The sequence below is a fragment of the Marmota monax genome, unplaced genomic scaffold (genome assembly GCF_021218885.2).
Source record: "Marmota monax isolate L192 unplaced genomic scaffold, Marmota_monax_Labrador192_F-V1.1 WCK01_AAM20220418_F8-fsc00074, whole genome shotgun sequence".
Lineage (NCBI taxonomy): Eukaryota > Metazoa > Chordata > Mammalia > Rodentia > Sciuridae > Marmota > Marmota monax.
The window spans coordinates 1921728-1943562 of NW_026694232.1; the positions used below are offsets into that span (position 1 = coordinate 1921728).

The following is a 21835-nucleotide window of genomic DNA, read 5'->3' on the forward strand; positions in this document are numbered from 1 at the left end:
CACACACACACACACACACACACACACATGCACATAAATGCAACTTTCCCTTTCTTCTATTTTATTTTCTTTCTATTTTTAAAAATCATTATTTTAGTTGTACTTATTGATAAGGTAATATGAAAATTTGATACATATATACATTCTGCAGTGATCAAATTAGGGTAGTTAACATTTCCATCCTTTCAGTTTTTAAAATTTTGATTAACACATAATGATTGTACATATTTATGGGAAACAGTGTGGTATTTGAATATATCTATATATTTACAGATCAAATCAGAGAAATTTTCATCTCATCATCATTTTGTGTTTGACAACTTGAAGTTCTTGACATCTAGTTATTCAAAAGTATAATACCTCGACCCACTTTTCTGTAGAAAACTTGCATTTACTACTTCTATTTAACACACATTCATTTTTATTATTCTCAACCACCGTTGGGACAATTATTTGAAGAACTAAAGCGGTCATTCAAGGACATCTAATTTGACTCTCAGACCTGTCCAACAGGTCTATTCTGTTTTAATTTAGTATGAGTTAAAATACAACTGATTGTAATTCTCATGTGAAACCACGTTAGTCTCACTTTTGTGTTTTCTTAATGCTGTGTCTTCTGTTCAGAATGCATTTGCCTAGTGAACAAAAGGTTTCAGATTCAATTTGGATTCAATGATCACAGGAAGCTTTCCTTAACCTATCTGCCTGTCTAGAGATCTCTTCTTTACTTTCTCACAAAAGTTCTGATCAGATTTTATCACTGCTTTGTTTATGATATCAAATCTATCAAAAGCTCTCTGGGAACAACACTTCATGATTAACTTCTTTTTATATTTATTAGATCAATGGCCTACCACTAGTATTCCATTGAAAATATGTAGGAGAATTTTCACTTGTCATAGGCAAGGAGGTGCTTTCAATGTTAAAATAACTGGCCTGAGGAAATGGAAGCTATATCCTGTATTGATGGAAGGATCCCAAAAGTAGAAGAACCATCCTGCCCCATATGTCAAAAATATCTACTGTAAGAAAATCTGAATGACAATATACGCTATGAAGGCCATTTGTCTCAAGGGCTCAGCTGTAACTGGTTGTGACTACAGGCTTCCTAATCTGGATCTCAAATAAGGTGATTGTGGTGTACATGTGTTTATACAGTTTCCCTAGGAACACTAATGCTCAGTACTATTTAAAAGTCACTAAAATGATTCTGTGTTTTCCCTTTTACCATGACCAATAGGAGGCTCAGATTTAATGTGTAAAATGTCCAGTGTCTCTACCTTCCACTTGGAAGATTTATTTATTCCTCATGTTTCATTTGAACTTCTTCTCTGTTTCCAATGATATATTTTGAATATGTTTACAATATAAATTCTAAATAATAAAAATATTACAGTAAATGTTATTAGAATTTGAGTGAGGACATATATTACCCCAACTGTTGCTTCTCAGAGACTTATTAAGAGAAATGAAGTGATGTCATTCTCTAACCTTCAGGGATGAGCTGCTTTCTTTCTGATTGAAAGGAGGCTGACTGCAACAACAAGGGACAGGAGCAGATGATGCAGAAGAGCCACATTGGCTGTTACATATTCCATAGGCTTGTGTGATCCACAGAAGGCCCCAAAAGTGCTCTAGAGTAACAGTTGGCAAACTTTGGCCCTTGAGCCAAATCCAGCTCACAGTCTGCTTTTATAAATAAAGTTTTACTAGAATATGGCTAATGACATGTAGGTCTTGTCTGTAGCTGCTTTTGTGCAATAGACTCCAAATCCATTAATTGCAACACAGACTGCATAGTCTGCAAATCCTAATCAGTTCGGTCTCTGAACCTTTAAAGAAAAATTTTGCTGACTCTTGATCTAAAGCAATGGTTTCCAGCAAAAAGCCAAAAGATAATTAAGGGTTCAAGATAATACTCTCAACTTTTTATTTTGCCATGTTATTATTTTAAAAGAAATCAACAGCTGGAGTCACTATAATGAGATCCCAAAATAAAGAGTAGTATTTTGCTCCAGAGTCTTGTAAACTTAAGCTGCAATTTTCACCATGGACTGCTAAAAAACTGCTTAAAAAACTTTCTCAAGTTCCGGAAACAATTCTTGAACTGTTTTATAGGGCTGCATTTATGAACCAGCTATTGGACCCCAAAATAAAATGATTTATGTGGCAAAATTGCCTTTTCTACCTATTGAATTGTGTACCTTTATTACACTTTCCAATTTTGATCACTTTTTGGTACAATTTAAGATATAATCTTATTATATAGCCTTATTATTGTAGTATTAGTTATGATCCACTGGTAATTCACATTTTTAAATTGTTCTTTGTTTATTGTTATGGTATATCAAGTCATGAAGTATAATTGTTGAGACCTGATAATTGATGTTAACATAGTCACTTGTAGATTTGATTTTGTTGTTATTTTTTCTTGTGGCACATACCTATAACAATGTAGATTGGAGTACCTTATTTTGCACGGAACTAAGGTAGGTACTTTCCCTTTTATATGATAAATAATATTTTTATTTTTTATAAAATCTGGTAGTGCCAGATATAACATATAACAGATTTTGAAGATTTAATTCCAGTGAATCCATTGTCTCCTCATGAAAAATACCTGGAAATAGTTGAACATTAATATTTACCAGTTACTGTACCAGACCATAGAACAGTACCTACTATAGCACACCCACATAAGTCCATATTGAATGATAGTTGAATTAATAAACAGTGCATTTTAATTTTATAAGGTTTTGCAAATAAGACCTACTGAGCAAAGCTACAAAATATTCATATCCAAACACTGAATTTTCCACATTCTCTTGGTAGACTTTATTTAGAATTTTAGTGAAACTGTTATCCATTCAAATCAACTTTTGGTAAAGCACCTTTGCTTCATGACCTTGACAAGCAATGAGCATAAGAGACCTGAACGCTTGCATAATTATTTTATTGGTATAAATTTGTAAGGTAGGCAATTCCTAAAAAAAAAAAAAAAAACACTTTAATTTAACTGCCTCTGAGATCACCTTGTTGGATATAAATTATGACTTTGTGGAGGATGAAGATCACTGTTTTTGAATATGATAAAAATCAATTAAAATTATAAAAAGTAGTAATTATTTTCTTTAGCCTCTGAAACAAGAATCTCACAGAAGGAGAGAATTAAAGCACTTTTTAATTATTCTTTTTGAACTTCATTTTTCTTGGTTCAGTATTGCCCAGTCTTAAATCTTAAAAACTCTTGAATTTTCAGATCTCTCAGTTTGCTAATTCCTGCCCTTAATTCTTCTAGGGCACCCTGTCTTTCAGCCCAGTGTTCCTATTTCCTGTCCAGATGGCTGGCCTTCAGTAAAGTCTAGTTTCTTTCTCAGTTATATGCTTTGCATTTTTATTCTGCATTCATTTAAATTAGCATAAAATGACAACATTTGAATTTAACTAGAAAACAGTTTTTCCTTTGAGGAATGCTTTATATCTCAACGAGGTGAATATCATTGTTTAATTTTCTCCTTTGGTTAAATCCTTGTGATTCCCTTAAACTAACTTTCCGGTTATCTATTGGAACATTTTTTAAGTACAAGTAAAAAGAAGCACATCATCATATACTTATTTTGAAGTTCCATGGATTCTATAAAAGTAATGACCTCAGTGTAAGTATCAGCATAATACATGGAACAACTTAAATATACTACTATAAAAACTCATGCAGCTGTCTTTTCTGCTTTGTATTCTTAAAACATCATTAATTCCAATTTCTTTTTTTACATATTTCTGATTCACTGAATATGAAAACTTACATTAAATCATATTTAATTAGCCAGGATTTCATCTATTGATATAAGGAAGATGGGTGCAGAAGAGAAATAAGAAAATAATTACTGAAATGAAAAATTTGGCAGGATTGATAACTACTGATGTATACCCAAAAGAATGCAAATGATGAAATTCTGCTGGACTAAAATAATTCTCCCTTTTGTTCAGTAATGAATGACATCTAACTCTGAATTATAACACCAGTTGCTGTGGGTATTTATTGTGGATTACCTCATAATGTTGATGCTCTTACAGTCTGAGGGTTTGAAGCTCTTTGCTTAGAATCTAAATTGAGACAAAAATGCAAGAAAGATGTACATATATAATAAACTCAGATGCTTTTCCAGTTGGGAACACCTTTAATTCTTTAAATTCATTCTTGTGACTACCCAGCTGTTAGTCAGGGACAAAAGGGATGCTTCATTTTACTTTAAGAAGATAAAGAATTAAATTAATTTGATCATGGAGATACAGAAAGCTATAATTGATCTCAAGGTAAGAAGAGTAAGGAATAATTTCTCATTTTAAAAAAACATGATTAATTATTTGAGAACTCTGAGTTGTCTAATCTGTAATCTATAACTTTTAAGAATGTTCCTGCTGATCCTTAATTAATAACTACTACAAGAGTCAAGGAATTATAATCAGAAATATAAAATACCATAGGAATTAAGTAATATAAAAGAAAGAAAAAATAAATTAATGATTTTTTAGATGAATGATGGATGAGAATGAGTCAAAGGCAAACATTTGTGTATTTCAATAGATCAACTTTTAGGTCATTAATATTTATTATTACTTGTCCACTTTAATTAATGATAGGCCAGATGTGACTTAAAGATTTTTTTCAACAATGATTTGGCTTCTATTCTCATTTTTTTAAGTTTCCTTAGGCTTTATACTTTTCATAACTTTTTACATATTCTTCATGATAGTAAATTTTTTACTATATATGACTGTTTAAGTAAACTCAAATATGTACATTCATCTCCATATGTGGACTGTGTTGATGGAGCATGTATTGTAGAAAGGAAAGATATATATTTTAAAAATTAAGCATGTTTTATTACTAAACATACTTACACTGTAACATGATGTTTTATATTGTAGCATGTTAGGAAATAATATGTAGCAGAAAATATTTCATAAGCATCAGGGCAGAAGATCTGGTTCTTACCTGAAATAAATTTAGTCACAAATATTAAATGCATGCTTGGTATGCATATATTTATCCATCTCTGGGTAAATATGTGTGTATATATATATATAGTTTCATAATATTTGTGAATATAAACAATATTTAAGAAAATTAAAGGCAAGAGAAAGAAAAGAATTTTATATAAAGATAAATTGAAAGAAACTATTGAAATTAATAAGAAATTAATGACAATAATAGACATTGCCAATTGTAATGATAATCTATAGACATAGCTTTCAGTGGAACTTGTAATTTCCTTGGCGAATATATGGTATATACTTGGTATACAGGCCAGTCCATTTTATGGGGGAAAAAAATGGGCTTTGCAGACATAGTTCTTTTCTCAGCTCTATCTTTTGCATTTGTCAAAGGGAATTGATAACACCAATCTTTTTGCATTGCTGTATAGATAAAAGGGCAATGTATGTCAGGACATATATGGTGGTTATTTCTATGGATAAAATAGTCAATGAAAATTATGTTGTGTAACAATCATGTGGTTTTCAAGGCTTCCAGAGAGGGCTTTGACTTACGTAGTATGAAAATGGAGATTGTCACAAAGAAAACCATTTCTTCAATTTCAGGACTTAACCTGGTGCTTTCTAACTCCTAAAATGTGTCCTAACAACTCACATGAATATATTTATTAAGTAATATCATGATTATACATTATTAATTCATCCTTAAGATTTTCCATAGAAATTGGGTTATTATAATTTCTCTTAAGATACCCCACAGAGATCTTTCAACAATGATTTGGCTTCTCCTCTTCTTCTTCTTCTTCTTCTTCTTCTTCTTCTTCTTCTTCTTCTTCTTCTTCTTCTTCTTCTTCTTCTTCTTCTTCCTCTTCTTCTTCTTCTTCTTCCTCTCTCTCTCTCTCTCTCTCTCTCTCTCTCTCTCTCTCTCTCTCTCTTTTTAAGTTTCATTAGGTTTAATACAGCTGAAGAAGATAGATAATGTCAACGAATCTGAATGATATTTTTCACAGATTAGACACGGAAATTATAGTGGTTTCTGTCAAAAATTTTTGATGTCTGAAATGATACAGTCCCATTCAATTGATTTCATGAATTATCTGTTGCCTTACTTCACCACACTCCTTTCTAGACATTAGTTATGGGGACAACAGTACATCCCTGGTCTGCAGGCTGGAGTGTAGTAGAGTTTTTTTTTTTTTATTTTGCACCTGAAATACTTGCAGAAGTATTAGGTAGTAAACCACAAAAGTGGGTATATTCACAGAATTAGAAATTTTTTGTTCTACATTAAATGGAGAAAGTTTAGAGATGTGGCTTTATAACCAAATTACAGATGGCAATTTTCTTGGTCTTATTTTACTGTTGATAATTTTAACAAGAAATTTTCCTGATGAAACTGATAATAAAAATGCCATCATTTGTCCACATTGTGGAAGAAGTAGAAGGGAAATTAAAGAACCATGCTGTTCCATATTCATTTTCACCACCTGTCTTCTTCTTTTCACATCAGTGTCAGTCATGAAATTAAGAGTCATGAGCTTTTGGATTTGCAGAATCAACTTGTTAGTGGGTGAATACTCTTGTCTTCAACTGTCCAGATGCAGATGACACTATTTTTCTTTCTTTTTTGCCATCATCAACCAGAAAATTAACAACTATGCCAGTATGTCCCAATGTTTTGACCTAAATATTCAGCAATTGAAACTCTCTATTAAAACCTTTTATGACTATCTTCTTTGCAGACTTGGCTTTTATAACTGAGACAAAATAGCACATGCCTACACTTGGCATTGATTCTGTCCATCGTTGGATTTATTAAAGGACCTTCCTCTTGGCAGTCTACTCTTTAGCTTCCACGGGCATGGAGGCTTGTTTTAACTCTCAGGGTGTGTTCAGCAGCTGCCAGACCAGATGCTCCACTGCTGGATATTTTGTCTTATTTTAGTCTGGGGACATTGTCAGGCTGCTTTAAGATTATTTAATTTACCCAGATGCTGAACTCTTCCACTTGCTGTCAGTTGTGATGAATTTGTTTTATTCTTAATGTTTGCAGATATTTTAGTGAGCAAATATATCTTCAGATCCATAAATTTTTAAATTATGTTCTTTTCTTTCTTTTATTTTCTACTTCATTTTTCTACTCTTATATTAAGTAATTTTCTCTTTCTACTTTGTACTTCTTTTTCTAATTTTTTACAATGAAAACTAAGTTTCTGTGTAAACTATGTATGAATTTATATAAATAATATGTTAGCTAGGGTTCCATTGTTCCCCCGAAGTTTTGTTGCTATTTTTTCTACTTTTCATTGCAATCTAGATTTTTTTGTTTACTCTGTAATTCCAAAGTTGTTTGTGAATGGATTAATTTTTAGATCACATTATCATTTTCTAATTGTTTGGATTTTGGTAAGCAATATGGCCAATACAAATCTTGTTTTTAATATTATTTGAGATTTTCTTTGTGGTTAAATTTACAAAATATTGATGAAAAATGCTTACATGTTGTATATCCTGTGCGGAATATAATTCTCTCTGTATATTAAAGTTATTATTGAATCCCTGCATAGCCTTTCTCTTCCTCCTTGACCTTCTCCTTTTTATTCTCCTCCTTATTCTATTTTATTTATTTTTTGCTTTCAGAATTTGTCCAATTCTGAAAGAGGTAAATGTATATAATTCTATTTAAGAATTTATTCTCATGTTTCTAATATTTTTTTTTTGCCTTAATGTTGCTTAGGGCACTCAGGTAGTAGCATATATTTTATCTAATTATTTAATGTTTTATCATTATATAATATTTATGTTTAATCTTTATTGTTTTTAATGTCAAACATTTCATATAAATTTGACCTCTTTTATTTGCCTGATTATCTATTCCTTTATTTTTAAGTCTTCCTTTATTAATTTTTAAGAATGTTTCTTGAAAAAAACATTTATAGGATTTCTTTCCCTTTGTTTAATTCAGACATCTCAAATTTTAACATAATAATTCATCTGTTTTCTTTTAAAGCAAAAACATATATGCTATTTTTGACTTTAATGTTCTTTTTTTAACATCCTGATTTGATGAGTGCATCCAAATATTTTATATACATATATATTTTCTTAAGCATTTTTGCTTAGGTCTTTTAATAAAGTACATTGTAGTAATTAATAATTATAATGCTACTTTTCATATGCCTATTTCAAATTATTATCCCATATTATCTACATTATCTATTTGATCTACATTAGACAGGTACTGTTAGAGAAGTGAATTTTAAAATTTTCTGCTCAGTGCCATGGTGGCTTCTATGAATTCCTTAACAGATGGGCCTGTCTTCTGCATAAATTCAGTCTTCTGAAATATTACCAATGTTCACATTTCAGCATAGGACAACTTCAGTTATTTACATTTCTATTGTTAGTTAAAAGTCCAGAGCTGCTTAGAGATGCTATCTGGGAGTATTCTAAAATCATCACTCCTTAATCCAACCTTGTATAGAAAGAACACTCTCTCTGAAGATGAAGCTATTCATCTCAGGAAGATTCCAGAGATATGGTAGGATCATTGTTATCTCAAACCAAATCCTTATATAAAAGAGTTCAAAATGGAAAGAGAAATGAGTGAAGAATCATTTGTCCTGCTCTTTACCAATAGTACACTCTTCATGTTCAGGTTATTTTTCTATTTTTGTTTTCCTATTAGTTTAAAACCAGCATTCACACTATTAAGAGATAACAATGTACAAGAGTACCCTTTTCCCCACATCCTCTCCAGCACTTGTTGTTGTTTGACTTCATAATGGCTGCCAATCTTACTGGAGTGAGATGGTATCTTAGGGTGGTTTTGATTTGCATTTCTCTGACTGCTAGTGATGGTGAGCATTTTTTCATGTACTTGTTGATTGATTGTATGTCCTCCTCTGAGAAGTGTCTGTTCAGGTCCTTGGCCCATTTGTTGATTGGGTTATTTGTTTTCTTATTGTTTAATTTTTTGAGTTCTTTGTATACTCTGGATATTAGGGCTCTATCTGAAGTGTGAGGAGTAAAAATTTGTTCCCATGATGTAGGCTCCCTATTTACCTCTCATTGTTTCTCTTGCTGAGAAAAAACTTTTCAGTTTAAGTAGGTCCCATTTGTTGATTCTAGTTATTAACTTTTGTGCTATGGGTGTCCTATTAAGGAATTTGGAGCCCGACAGGGATACTGCTACATCGATGTTCATAGCAGCACAATTCACAATCACTAGACTGTGGAACCAACCCAGATGCCCTTCAATAGATGAATGGATAAAAAAAAATGTGGCATTTATACACAATGGAGTATTATACAGCACTAAAAAATGACAAATCATGGAATTTGCAGGGAAATGGATGGCACTAGAGCAGATTATGCTTAGTGAAGCTAGCCAAACCCTAAAAAACAAATACCAAATGTGTTCTTTGATATAATGAGAGCAACTAAGAACAAAGCAGGGAGGAAGAGCAGGAAGAAAAGATTAACATTAAACAGATACATGAGGTGGGAGGGAAAGGGAGAGAAAAGGGAAATTGCATGGTAATGGAGGGAGATCCTCATTGTTATACAAAATTACATATAAGAGGTTGTGAGGGGAATGGGAAAATAAATAAGGAGAGAAATGAATTACAGTAGATGGGGTAGAGAGAGAAGATGGGAGGGGAGGGGAGGGGAGATAGTAGAGGATAGGAAAAGTAGCAGAATACAACAGTTACTAATAGGGCATTATGTAAAAATGTAGATGTGTAACCTACGTGATTCTGCAATCTGTATTTGGGGTAAAATTGGGAGTTCAAAACCCACCTGAATCAAATGTATGAAATATGATATGTCAAGAGCTTTGTAATGTTTTGAACAACCAATAAAAAAAAAAAAGAGAGATAACAAAACCGGGGAAAAACTGTAATCTTCCCAGAGGACAATTTTCTAAAATAAATAAAATAAAACAAAACAAAATAAAAATAAAGAATATAATGAGTAAGCATAAAAATCTTCTGGAATAGTTGTTTTAAGTAAATGATGCAAGTCAAGGATTTTTAACCTCAGTTTTAAAACTACGAACCAAATAGAAAAATAAATTATAATGAGAAATAACAATATTTTTACTTCTATTAAAATTTTTTAAATATTCAAGTATGTAATGTGTACCTAGCCATAGTAAGTACATAAATAGAAATCATAAATGATAAAGATAAATGGAATATTCTTGAATGTTTTAAAACATATATGGAATATGCAATCAGCTGTTGACATTTAAAAGTAGAATTTAGAATATTTGGAAGCATGTATTTCTTTAACAATATAAGCATTTTTGTCTTTGTCTATGAGCAATTCAATTATTTTGTTTCTGAAATAAATTAAGTAAAGCTTATTGAGTCTGATCAGCCCTTGTTTCCAGGGAATTGCAGTTCAATTTTATTTTTAATTAGAATTGAACATTGTGGATTTTTTAGCACTAGTAAGCAAGATCTCGAAATAAAATATGTACTTAATTTGTATTAAGTTTCTGAAATTTAGTATAGCGAGTGAGTAATATGTCTGGTTAATATTTAAACATCTCACAATGTTCTGTTGTAGACGTTTCCATTTATAAAAGCTGCTGTTCTATAACAAATTACTTTTACTTTCAAATAAACCTGTTATCACAACATGAGCAAAACGTGTTGAATTATAAGAAAAAACAAAGTAATTATTTACTCCCATTTGATGTGCACAACAGCTAATAAAGTTTATATAAATCCCTAGGGAAAAGGTAGATATGTTGGCTTAAATATAATCTTTGCTTAAACATTATTGCTTTAATAAAGTATAAGTGTATAAATGTGGGATAGACATTTCTGTGTAGAAAACTATTCTCTTATAAAAGGGAAGAGAAGTATTTCCATTGTGATATTTCCATGCCATGTGGAAAGAAACTTTGGACCACAAGATCAGTTATACTAATGATTTTTAAATTTTTCGTACTTGTTTCTGATTCTTTCAGTGCTACTCTCATGCTATTCATTACATTGGGGCTGCTTGAAAACTCTCTCATGGAGGTGTCATTTTTCACCACTGCTGTGTATTTAGACATTAAACTGTATGTGTTCTCCACATTGTATCTTCATGCAGTACTAAAACTAGGAAAAGAAGTAGAAGTGGAGGTGGAGAGGAGAAGTGAGTGTCGCCTCAGTTACCTTGGATAGAGTCCATTGAAATAATGCTTTATATCCCCAAATATCTGTTGGTGGTGAGAAATGTTGTAAATTGATTTAACAGTTAACCTAGTTATAAAGAGATAAGTCAGGGACTGGGGTTGTAGCTCAGTGGTAAAGTGATTGCCTAGGGTTTGATCCTCAGCACCACATAAAAATGCATGAATAAAATAAAGGTATTGTGTCCATCTACAACTAAAAAAATTTTTTTAAAAGGAGATAAGTAAGAGACAGAATGGGCCTTTGCTACCTTTTCTCTTCAAACAATGTCTAAGGTAGGAATGAAAATATATATGTAGACAATTTATTTCTTCTCCTCAAAGAGAAAAGTGAACCTCAAGAAATTCAAAAGACATCCTGGGCCAGAGAAGTGGCAACTCTGACTTTTACTTCCATGAGTTTTTACTGAAAAAAGTCCCTGTCAATTTCTGCCAGACTAGATTGCAAAGGTAACAACTGCTGATCTATAAACTGCATGAAAAAGAAACAAGCATTCTGTCTCTTTTGTAGCAATCTTTCCAATCAATGAAATTAGAAAAAATAACATGGAAATTCTTTCTATTGCAATTCAATTCTTTACACAAAGCGTACATCTGATTTGTATCCCACCAGAAGAAGCCATGATTAATTCATTTCCAGTATGTGTGATCTTTGAGCATGCCCAGAAGTGATGCTGTCCCTTAACTTCTAGTGTGTTGCTACTACTCATTCTTCATAATTAAATAAATTAATTTCAAGAGCAGTAAAGGAAGTATTTCTCTATGAAGTACATTTCTTTTTTTAAATGGAAAAAAAAAATAATATGGTGACCAAAATAGTATGTCATGGATTGGTGAGGAAAATATAATAAATCACTATGCTAATTATAGAAAGATATGTTAATATTATAAGTAATAGAATTATAAAATTTAAAAAACATAAAGTAGTTTAGAAAAATATATAGACAAATTCAAAGGTTTTAGGATTATAATTTGTACTTAATACAAATTAAGTACATATTTTATTGCGATTCAAAGATTTTAGTATAGTTCTTTCAATCTAACATATAATAGAGAGTAGACAACCTGGTAATAGATGAATGACAATAAAAGGATACACTTATGTAGGCATGCATGGTGGTGCACACCTGTAATTCCAGCAGCTCTGGAGGCTGAGGCAGGAGGAGCTTGAGTTCAAAGCTAGCCTCATCAAAAGTGAGGTACTAAGCAACTCGGTGAGACCCTGTCTCTAAATAAAATACAAAATAGGGCTGGGGATGTCACTTAGTGGTCAAGTGCCCCTGAGTTCAATCCCTGATACCCCCCACCCCCCAAAAAGAATATATTTATTTTACATGAATATTTACTTTGGAAATAAATCTATGAAATATTTTCATTTTTATATCAATAAACTTTTTTTAGGATAAAAATGTTTTTCCCCCTTTCTAAACACTATTCCCAACCTGAGACAAAAGAAAAAAATATTTATATTCCCATAATAACCAAATTTTTTTTGCTCCTCATCCTCCTTCATATTCACTACCAAAATAAATTAATTAATTAAATAAAGCGAAATAAAACAAAAAAAATACTTGCATATTATGTAGCATTTTGCACTTTACAAAATCCTTCAGACATATTACCACCTTTGACTTTCCCAGTCATTTTGTGTGACTGGCAGAGCAAAGGTCATCTCTTTTTACAGATGAGAAAATTGAACTGTAGAGCTTTTCAATGGCATGCCCAGCATCCACTGACTAGTGGCGGGTCCAGGACAAGACATCTTACTCTTAGTCTGAGACATTTTCTTGTGCTATGTTGCTTGCTATGCAGGCTAAAAAAAATAAATAAAAATAAATTTTAAAAAAATTAGATGAATGCAAATTCATTGCTAATAGCTTATAACATGACCTTGCAGGAGCTGCAAGATTTGAGGTTTTTCTATGACAAAATGTTAAAAGTATTTTGACATGTGCATGTAATTGTAATATTCATTTGATTAGCTTTCATATTCTTTTCATAGTTATCTGTATCTAAGAAAAGAGTCATATATACATATTTCAGTTTAAAAAATACTGCCCAAAATTGGTCTTTTCTTTTTCTTCATGAGATAGTTCATAATGCTATAAATTAAGAAGATATTGAGTGTTAAATATACATCTAGTCACCAAAGTTTTTTTCTTCTATATGAAAAATAATTGTGAGAGTTCTGTTGAGTATTTTAGTTATAGAAGTGATTTTGTAGGTAATAGAAATTAAAATATTAAATGCAATTTCTTACAGATATTTAAAAATCAGAAAATTATTTGTCAATAAACCTAATAAGCAACTAATTTCTAAGATACCTTTAGGTGTATTTCATTCTTACTAATTACTATCCATGTGTTAATTTCCATTTATTATGAATTCAGTTAAATATGCTCTTACTTAAGAGTATTGGTAGCAAATAATACACAATTAAATGTAGGCAATTTTTACAGACCAATGAGAAAGAACATTTTGGGAGTTTGGGTTCTTTTTTTCATCTTATTTATTAAACTAGAAAATTATATAATTCCAGAAATCCTTGCATGTCAATATTCTATCTTCCCAACTCCTGTCTCTTCCTCTTTCACATATATTTACATGTATTAGCACTAAAAATAGTAATTTGCAAAGTCAGAATCTTAGTGTCTTTGACACGTAATTTTCTCTATATACAGTACTAATCCCCTTTTTCTTTTCCTTTTGAACAGCATTTTTTTTTTTCATTTAAAAGCAACAGCAGGTCTCGAGATGGAAAGAAATCAGCTTGGCTTCCTTCTACCACCATTATTAGTTACAAAGAATAGAGTCTTATTAGAGAAATTCTTAAAGATAAATGCTCTTTAGTCTTTTAAATTTAGGAACGAACTTAATGATGGTTTATTTAGACTGATACTAAATAATCATATAATCATATTAGTGAAACTGATAAATGCCAAAGACCTTTATTCTTTGAGTCCATGACTCCCCTTAACAGAGGAAAAGACCTCCACCAGTTTTTTTTTTTCCTGTCTCTGAAAATAAAAAAGGGCTTAGGGATTATTTTCTGATCTCCACTTTGGCCATGTATACTTTACCTTGGACCTATAATAATATGTCCGTGCTACATAGGTGGATCCCCCATGGAAAGAAGTAAAGGGTAGAAAAACAGAATATAAAATTCTCCTCAATGTTGTAAAGCTACAGTTGAAAAACACAATGTCATATTTTTAAAGATTGGGCTTTTACCATGCAACAACTGTTGAGAAAGTTGTCAAATAATTTAATATAAATTTAGAGAACAAAAAGAAATTTGCAAAGCCACATTATTATTTTTTTCTCATTATTTGGAAGCAGTATATCTTTCTGGGAGAAAAGCACAGGAAAATAATGAGCACACATTTTTTCTAGTCTGAAATATGTTGTTAATTAACTCTGTGGTCTTGATCTGGTAATCTTTATGTCATGATCATTTCATTTGTGAAATAAGAATAATTGCAGAGGGTTATTATGAGGCTACAATGAGATATTAGTTTAAAGTAGAATGAAAAATAAATATACAAGGATATATGAGACAGGAGATTCTTCCCTCTCTTTTCTCTCCCTCCAACCCACCCTCTTTTCCTCTCTCATTTCTTTCCCTCCCTCCTTCCTGAATAGTAATGATAGAAGTCAAAAGAAGTTTTTCACACCTCTGCAACAGTTTTAACTTACTGAATTATTTCCAGACTTTTTCTTGACAAAAGAAGAGGCCATTTTTTCTTATTAATTTCACTAGAACATCAAACAAAACAGTTTGAAAATTCAAGTTAAGGTGTTCAGTGATTTTGAAGAAGAGTAATGTGATCATACCTTGACTATTGTCTGTTTGATCATGGTGAATGTTCCTTACCTTAATAGTATGTTTTCTTTTTAATTTTAACTGACAAAAAATGTGAATTTATTTCTGAAATATAACAAAGCAAGCAGGAATGTTACAAACCTCTTTTAATGGCATCTTCATAATATAATACATAAAAAAAACCACTGTTCTACAAACATACTCATAGAAAAAATGACTTCAAGTAAGAAGGATAACATAAAATTTAAACCTCTGAATTAAAAATATCTCCTAAAGAAATCTGTCATCATTTTTATTTTCCTATGTCAGAACTATTTAATTTAAATTAATAATAATTGTCTATAAAATATTAAATTACTGTTTTAAACATTTATTTGTATGTTGTTATAGTTATGAATCTTTAATCTAAAATATCTCAATCTATTTTTTGATATGAACAGGTCCCCATGACAGTACCATTGCACAAATCCAGGTCTTTTCTTAACAATCTAGACAAACAGGCATATAATTCTCACAGTATTGATTTCAGTGTCTTCTCGGAAAGCAGATCACAGCAAGAAACATCTGATGTGTTTTATAAATTCACCCCCTAGCCAGTCTATTTGTCTTTGTAAAGGATGAACATATAATTGAAAAAGAAAGGCATACTTTGTGGAAAGATCACCAGACTTGAATTTAGACAACTCCAGTCTGATCCCTAGCATTATCACTTATTAGCTCTGTCCCTGGGCCAACTTCTTAACGTTCTTGATCACAATTTTAGCAACTATGTAAGGGGAATCTAAGTGACTTATATCAAATCATTTGAATAAAAATCAACAAATAAGGATGGAGCTGTAACTCAGTGGTAAAGCACTTGCCTCGCACGTGTGAGGCACTGTATTCAATCCTCAGCACCATATAAAAATAAATAAAGGTACTATGTGTTCATCTACAACTAAAAAAAAAAGTATTAGAAAATTGTTTTTAAAAAAACCAACAAATAAAAGATTGTGCCTGTCCCATAGTAGAGGTACAATAAATACTTGATAATTTGGCTAAAAACTGACTCAGAAGACTTAGATTCTAATCTAAATTATATTCCTGAATCTTTTATGGAGTTTAGCAGATGTTTGTGTATGTGTGTGTGTGTGTGTGTGTATTTTTTTTTTTTTCCATTTGCTAGGGCTGCCATAACAAAATGCCAGACTGGGTGGCTTATGTCACAGAAATTTATTTTCTTACAGTTCTGGAGGCTAAAAGTCCAAGATCAAAGTGTCTGCAGCGTTGGTTTCTTCTGGTGTCTTTCTCTTTGGCTCGTAAATGCCACCTTCTCCCTGTGTCTTCACATGACCTATTCTCAGTGCCTGTTCTTCTGGGTTATCTTCTTATAAGGACACCAGTCATGTTGGACTAGAGTTGATCCTTTTGGCCTCTTTTAACCTTAATTACTCTATAAAGTTTTATCTCCAAATATTAGTTATTTCAAATGTGTGCTAAGACCTAAAAATTTAGTGCATGACAATAGGCCTTAATTTTTTTTTCTGTAAAACTAAGGTCCTCTTTTTGCATTATTTTTAACTTTGGTTTTGTTAAGTTTTCTTTTTCCCCCCACATGAGGACTATGAAGTTCAGATGATGGTAATGTTGAATGAATGTTGTAAAGAACCTAAATGGTGGAAAAAAAATCAAAGTTCTTATTTTGGTATCAGATACACAGGTGGCAGTTCATGCACTCTTTTTTTTTAGTTGTAGATGGGCACAATACCTTTATTTTGTTTGTTTATTTATTTTCATGTGGTGCTGAGGATCGAACCAGTGCCTCACACGTGTGAGGCAAACACTCTACCCCAAGCCACAACTCCAGCCCCTTATGCACTCATTTTGACCAATGACAATCAAAAGAGCACGTTAACATTCAATTGGTTCAAAAGCATGTACTGACCATTTAGGAACAACTGTGAATGAATTAATGTTCAGGTGTGGAATTCAAACGATATACCCTTGCTTGATACCATGAATAGGTAAATTGTGTGAAGGACAATATATCCTCCTCCTTCTGGACTCTAAAAGATATTTCAGTTAAAAGTAAGAATAGAAATGAATAAATAGAGAACTTAACTAATAAGAATCAGAGCAGGGGCCTTTCTCTTTTATCCTCCTGACTTTTTAGTTTTCTTTTGAATGATTGTTCCTAAATTTTGAAATAACATGTAGCTACCTAGTGCCCAGATATTGATTGTCCAAGACAATAGAGTAAAAACCTAGTTTGACTACTGACATTTACCAAAACACTATCCTGAGAAAATAATACCCAGAAGTTTAGAGTTCTCTAAGGTTTGTTCAATAATACTGCTGTGTTGTCCATGGATTGGTAGTGCCATTTATTTTGGAAGTGGTTATTTGGCAATTGATAGAGCCTAGCTTCATATACTCTACACAAGCAGAAATGTATTAATATGGTTCATAGCAAGAAATATGTGATCAGCCACCTTGAAACTGGCCAAAAACATTCATATATGACCTGTCAGCAGGACCAAATCACAATGTCACACCCCATTGTGTTAGTTTCCACCTGTCTCTCTTAGATAACAAAACAGAGCAAAGATCAATACAAAATAGACCTATTTTTAATTATGTATTTTTAAAAGGAGGATAAAAGAGAAAATACATTTAATTGCATGTTTGCTTCAGTTTTTAAAGTAAGCTGGTTTAATACTTATACTTGCATTTTAACTTTGCATAAAAGATGCCACAACAAAATCTATTTCAAGTCTTCCAGTCAGAGGGTATGAACAGCAAAGCAAAATAACATTAATATAATATACACTATGGTATACACTTGTACCATATTCACTTATGCATTCATTCACTTGCTAGTTGGTACATATCCTCATTTTGTCAACAACTCTGCAACAATAAAGTATATAATTTTGTTCTAGGCAGTCTGTTAGGCACTGTAGATATGATGAAACTATAAAGTTTCTTCTCAAAATAGGTCATAATCTATTGCTATTGAAAGTACCAACCAAATCATTTAAATTTCTAGAAAAAGTAACAAAATAAAATTTCACTTGGTTTCACTTTCAGTATTACAAAGCCTTCAAATGATGGGTATATTTTTCTGGGTTGTCATGTAAGTAAAGGTATGATGTAGCGTGAAGGGAATTAGCAAACCCTGGCATACAAACTAAAAAGAGTTAGAACCTTTTTAAGTTGAATAAAAGAAGTTGGAGGCATTTGAGTAGGAAGTTGGTTTAATGATTTCTCTTATCTTGAGAAATACAATGTGAAATATATATATTTTTTAACTACTCAAAGATTAGTAATATCACTGATGAACATTTTGGATAAACACTTTTAGCAAATTTGCACAATATTTAAGTTCTCTTCTGCAAATGAAATACTGGTTGAAGTATTCATTAGACTAGAAGTATTTCCTATATAAACATAATGTTGATAGCTTCACTAATGCAGTATATACTTAACCCCACATGATATTGTAGTTGTCATATATGCAGCATATTTTAGATTATAAACACTGTCAAGTAGTTTTGAAAAATAAAACTAGCTTTTCACAGGGTAATATTAAGTTAGATCTGAAACTGAAGAAAGTCCAGTTGCTCAGAAGAAATTTAATGTACAGATTCTAAATATTTCAATTTCTTTGCATTGTGTCTCTAATAATATATTAATACTATACATTTTGAAGTTACTGCAATGAGACTACTTCATAAGGGTTACTGTAACACAATATTGTAGTACTGTGGAAGTCAACCTGATATTCAGGATAACTGCTTAGTGACTTAACAAGTGAACAGAGTATACAGCCTGGATAAACTGGAGAAAGGGATGATTCACTTCCCAGGCAGGATGGAACACAATGGCTCAAGATTTCATCATGCTACTCTGAATGGCATGTTATTTATAATGTATGAATTGCTTATTTCTGGAATATTCCATTTAATATTTTTGGACCATAGCTGACAGAGAAGAACTGAAACCATAAAAAGCAAAACCACACATAAGTTTTTGATTATTGAACTTGAACATATACCTGGTAAAACTATTGAACTTGCACATATTACCTGGTAAAACTATACTTGCTATATTCTCTGGAGGGAACATAGGTTACCGAAACTAATAAAGACAGGAATACTTTTACCTAGACATTTCACCAATGGAAATATATTTCATGGAGGTAGATATTTGTGCAGAGCTTTATCTACTGGGAAGTTTATTGCAATATAACATAAAATGCTTTTTGTGAACATTACAGTTTGGTTAAATAACACTTGATCACATATGTATACTATTATTTGTATCATATATACAATATTTGACAGGTATTAAATTATATAAAAATGTACTTAACAAGGACAAATGTTTGTTTTTTATTGTTAACTAAATGAAATCAGATTGCACAATAGTATTAACATGGTCTTATTTTCTAAGTGTAAATGTTTATATGCATCAACCCTGAAAAGAAGGGTCTAGTCATGTTTATGCTAAATACCTCTTGATATGTAAGGGAACTTTCTCATTTTTGGTTTTCGCCTATATCTTTTTTCTCTTTAATAATCATGAATTGTTAATAAAATAATATTTTTAATATTCCAAAGAATTTTGTTTTTTGATTTATTCTCCTATAACAAGCAGAATATGTATTCCAGCTGGATGTGGTAGTGTATACCTGTAATCCCAGTGGCTCAGGAGGCTGAGGCAGGAGGATTGCAAGTTCAAAGCCAGCCTCAGCAACTTAGCAAGACCATGTCTCAAAAAATAAAAGGGTTCAGTGATGAAGCACCCTGGGTTCAATCCCTACTACTCTCCCTCTCCAGAAAAGAATAGTTATTTCAGCATGTAATATCAGAAGCCCTCCCTAAAGACTTAAGAGGTGAGGATGGTGAGGATTTGAAGAGTAACTTAAATCTGGACTTCATCATATTCACACATTCTTTGTTTCTTTTTTCCCCCCTTTCATTCCTCTTCTCCTTTTTAATTCTTTCCTTTTCTCCATTAAAATACCGAGGGGAAAACAATAACAGAAATCTGATCTAAGTGGCTTATTATTGAAGGCAAATATGAGTCAATTATACTTTACTTAGGTTCTCAATGGTAGTTTTTTGTTATAAAAATTATTATTTATTGCACCAAAAATTTTAATGTATGGAACATTTTTAAAGGAGTAGGACAGATACCATTAAAGTGGTATACTAATATTCTATATTAGGTTCTTTTCAAATTATTTCCTTTTGTAGTTAAGGTCATTTTGTATGTAAAAATGTGTTTTATTATTCGTAGTATATGTACATTTAAGTATTTTTTCAGGGCTCTATTTTCTTCAACACCTGCTGTGTCTCACCTATACCTACTCATGCATTTTCTTGTTTAGCAATACTCTTGAATGCTCACTATAGGCTTTTAAATGCAAGTTGTACAATGATGGAGAAGATAAGAGTGACCTCTGCCCTCAAGGAAGGGTCTAGCCAGGGCCACAGTTACTGTGCTTAGTCCACTGCAAATCTCAATAAGCAGTAAAAGCAATAATTGGGAAGTGAAGTATAGATACTAACTAAAGTCACACAATAACCACCTACTATCTATTCTCAATATGACCCTTAGTCTTATTTTCATTTATTCCTTTACTGCTCCTTAATTACTTTTCCTCTCTCATGGGAAACAAATAGAATCAGCAAATCATGATTACTGTTCCTTACAATCAGGTAGGTTACACTAAGAGGCATAACAAAAAAAAAATCAATTTAACAAGCTAAGATAAAGAGAACTTTGGATGATGTCAAGTTCATTTGTCCCATTATACTTATGCATTGTATACTTACTAAAGAACAGAAGGGAATCTTTACATTAAATATTTCCAAAGGCAGTAACCAGGGGATATTTCCAAAATGTTTAATGACAGAGACCATACAGAAGCTAATCATTCAGAAGGAGGCCTCTCCCTGGGTTATGTGTTAATCTCTTAGTTGCCTTATCTGGCAGGTCTGTCTGGGCATCCAGGATAGAGACTAGAATGACTATATAGTGGGGTCCCTGGGAGGTTCAGAACAGTGGCTCTTTGCCAAAAAGTGTGAAAGTCTTTCAACAGTTTAACAACTGGTATGACAGGCATAGCCCTGGAGGAAATGTATCACAGTACTGCAGTGATTTCTGCTCTAGGGAAGGACATAAGAGTAGTCAGGAGAGTTTTTTTTTAAAGGGGAACATTGCATGTGGTGTTTCTCTGTTAATCTTGCAAAATTAGAAATTCTAAATCTACCTAGACATTTAAAAAAAAAGAAGTGAGAAATTCCATAAGCAGTCAACTGACATTAAATGCAAATTTTATAGGAATTCTACTTAAATATTATAGAGATGGGGAGGAAGTAGGAAGGGATGAGTAGAAAAATCATTTGCCTGATCTCATTGATTAGACACTCTGGAGTACCTACTTATTTAATTTTAATTGAATTTAGCTTTTTTGTGGTATTGGAAATTGAAGCCAGAGATTCATGCTTCTTTAGCCCTTGAAGTGTCTGCTTGTTTTGAAAAAAAAAAAAAGAGAGAAGGGAAGGGAAATGAAGGCATAGTATCTTAACCACATTCATGAAATGGCGCTATATGAACTCAGAATGTATGTGATAATATTTTAAAAGTCTGTTACCTGTTTTTTTTTTTTTTTAGATTTCTTTATTGGAAAAGGCTGGATTTGGAGGTGTTCTTCTATATATTGATCCTTGTGATTTACCAAAGACTGCAAATATTAACTATGATAACTTCATGGTGACGCTGAATCCAGGAGGAGACCCTTCTACGCCTGGCTACCCAAGTGTTGGTAGGTTTGT

At 31.9% G+C, this 21835-nt stretch overlaps 1 protein-coding gene across 9 annotated transcripts in view; it reads left to right on the top strand.

Annotated features, from left to right (window-relative positions):
* Naaladl2 (N-acetylated alpha-linked acidic dipeptidase like 2) overlaps positions 1-21835 on the top strand; it is a 1254678-nt gene that overhangs the window by 767805 nt on the left and 465038 nt on the right. For all 9 annotated transcript variants that reach the window (XM_058586183.1, XM_058586185.1, XM_058586184.1 and 6 more), the window contains one exon: positions 21675-21825. In XM_058586183.1, the coding sequence (XP_058442166.1) occupies positions 21675-21825 (151 nt within the window). The remainder of the gene's footprint in view (positions 1-21674; positions 21826-21835) is intronic.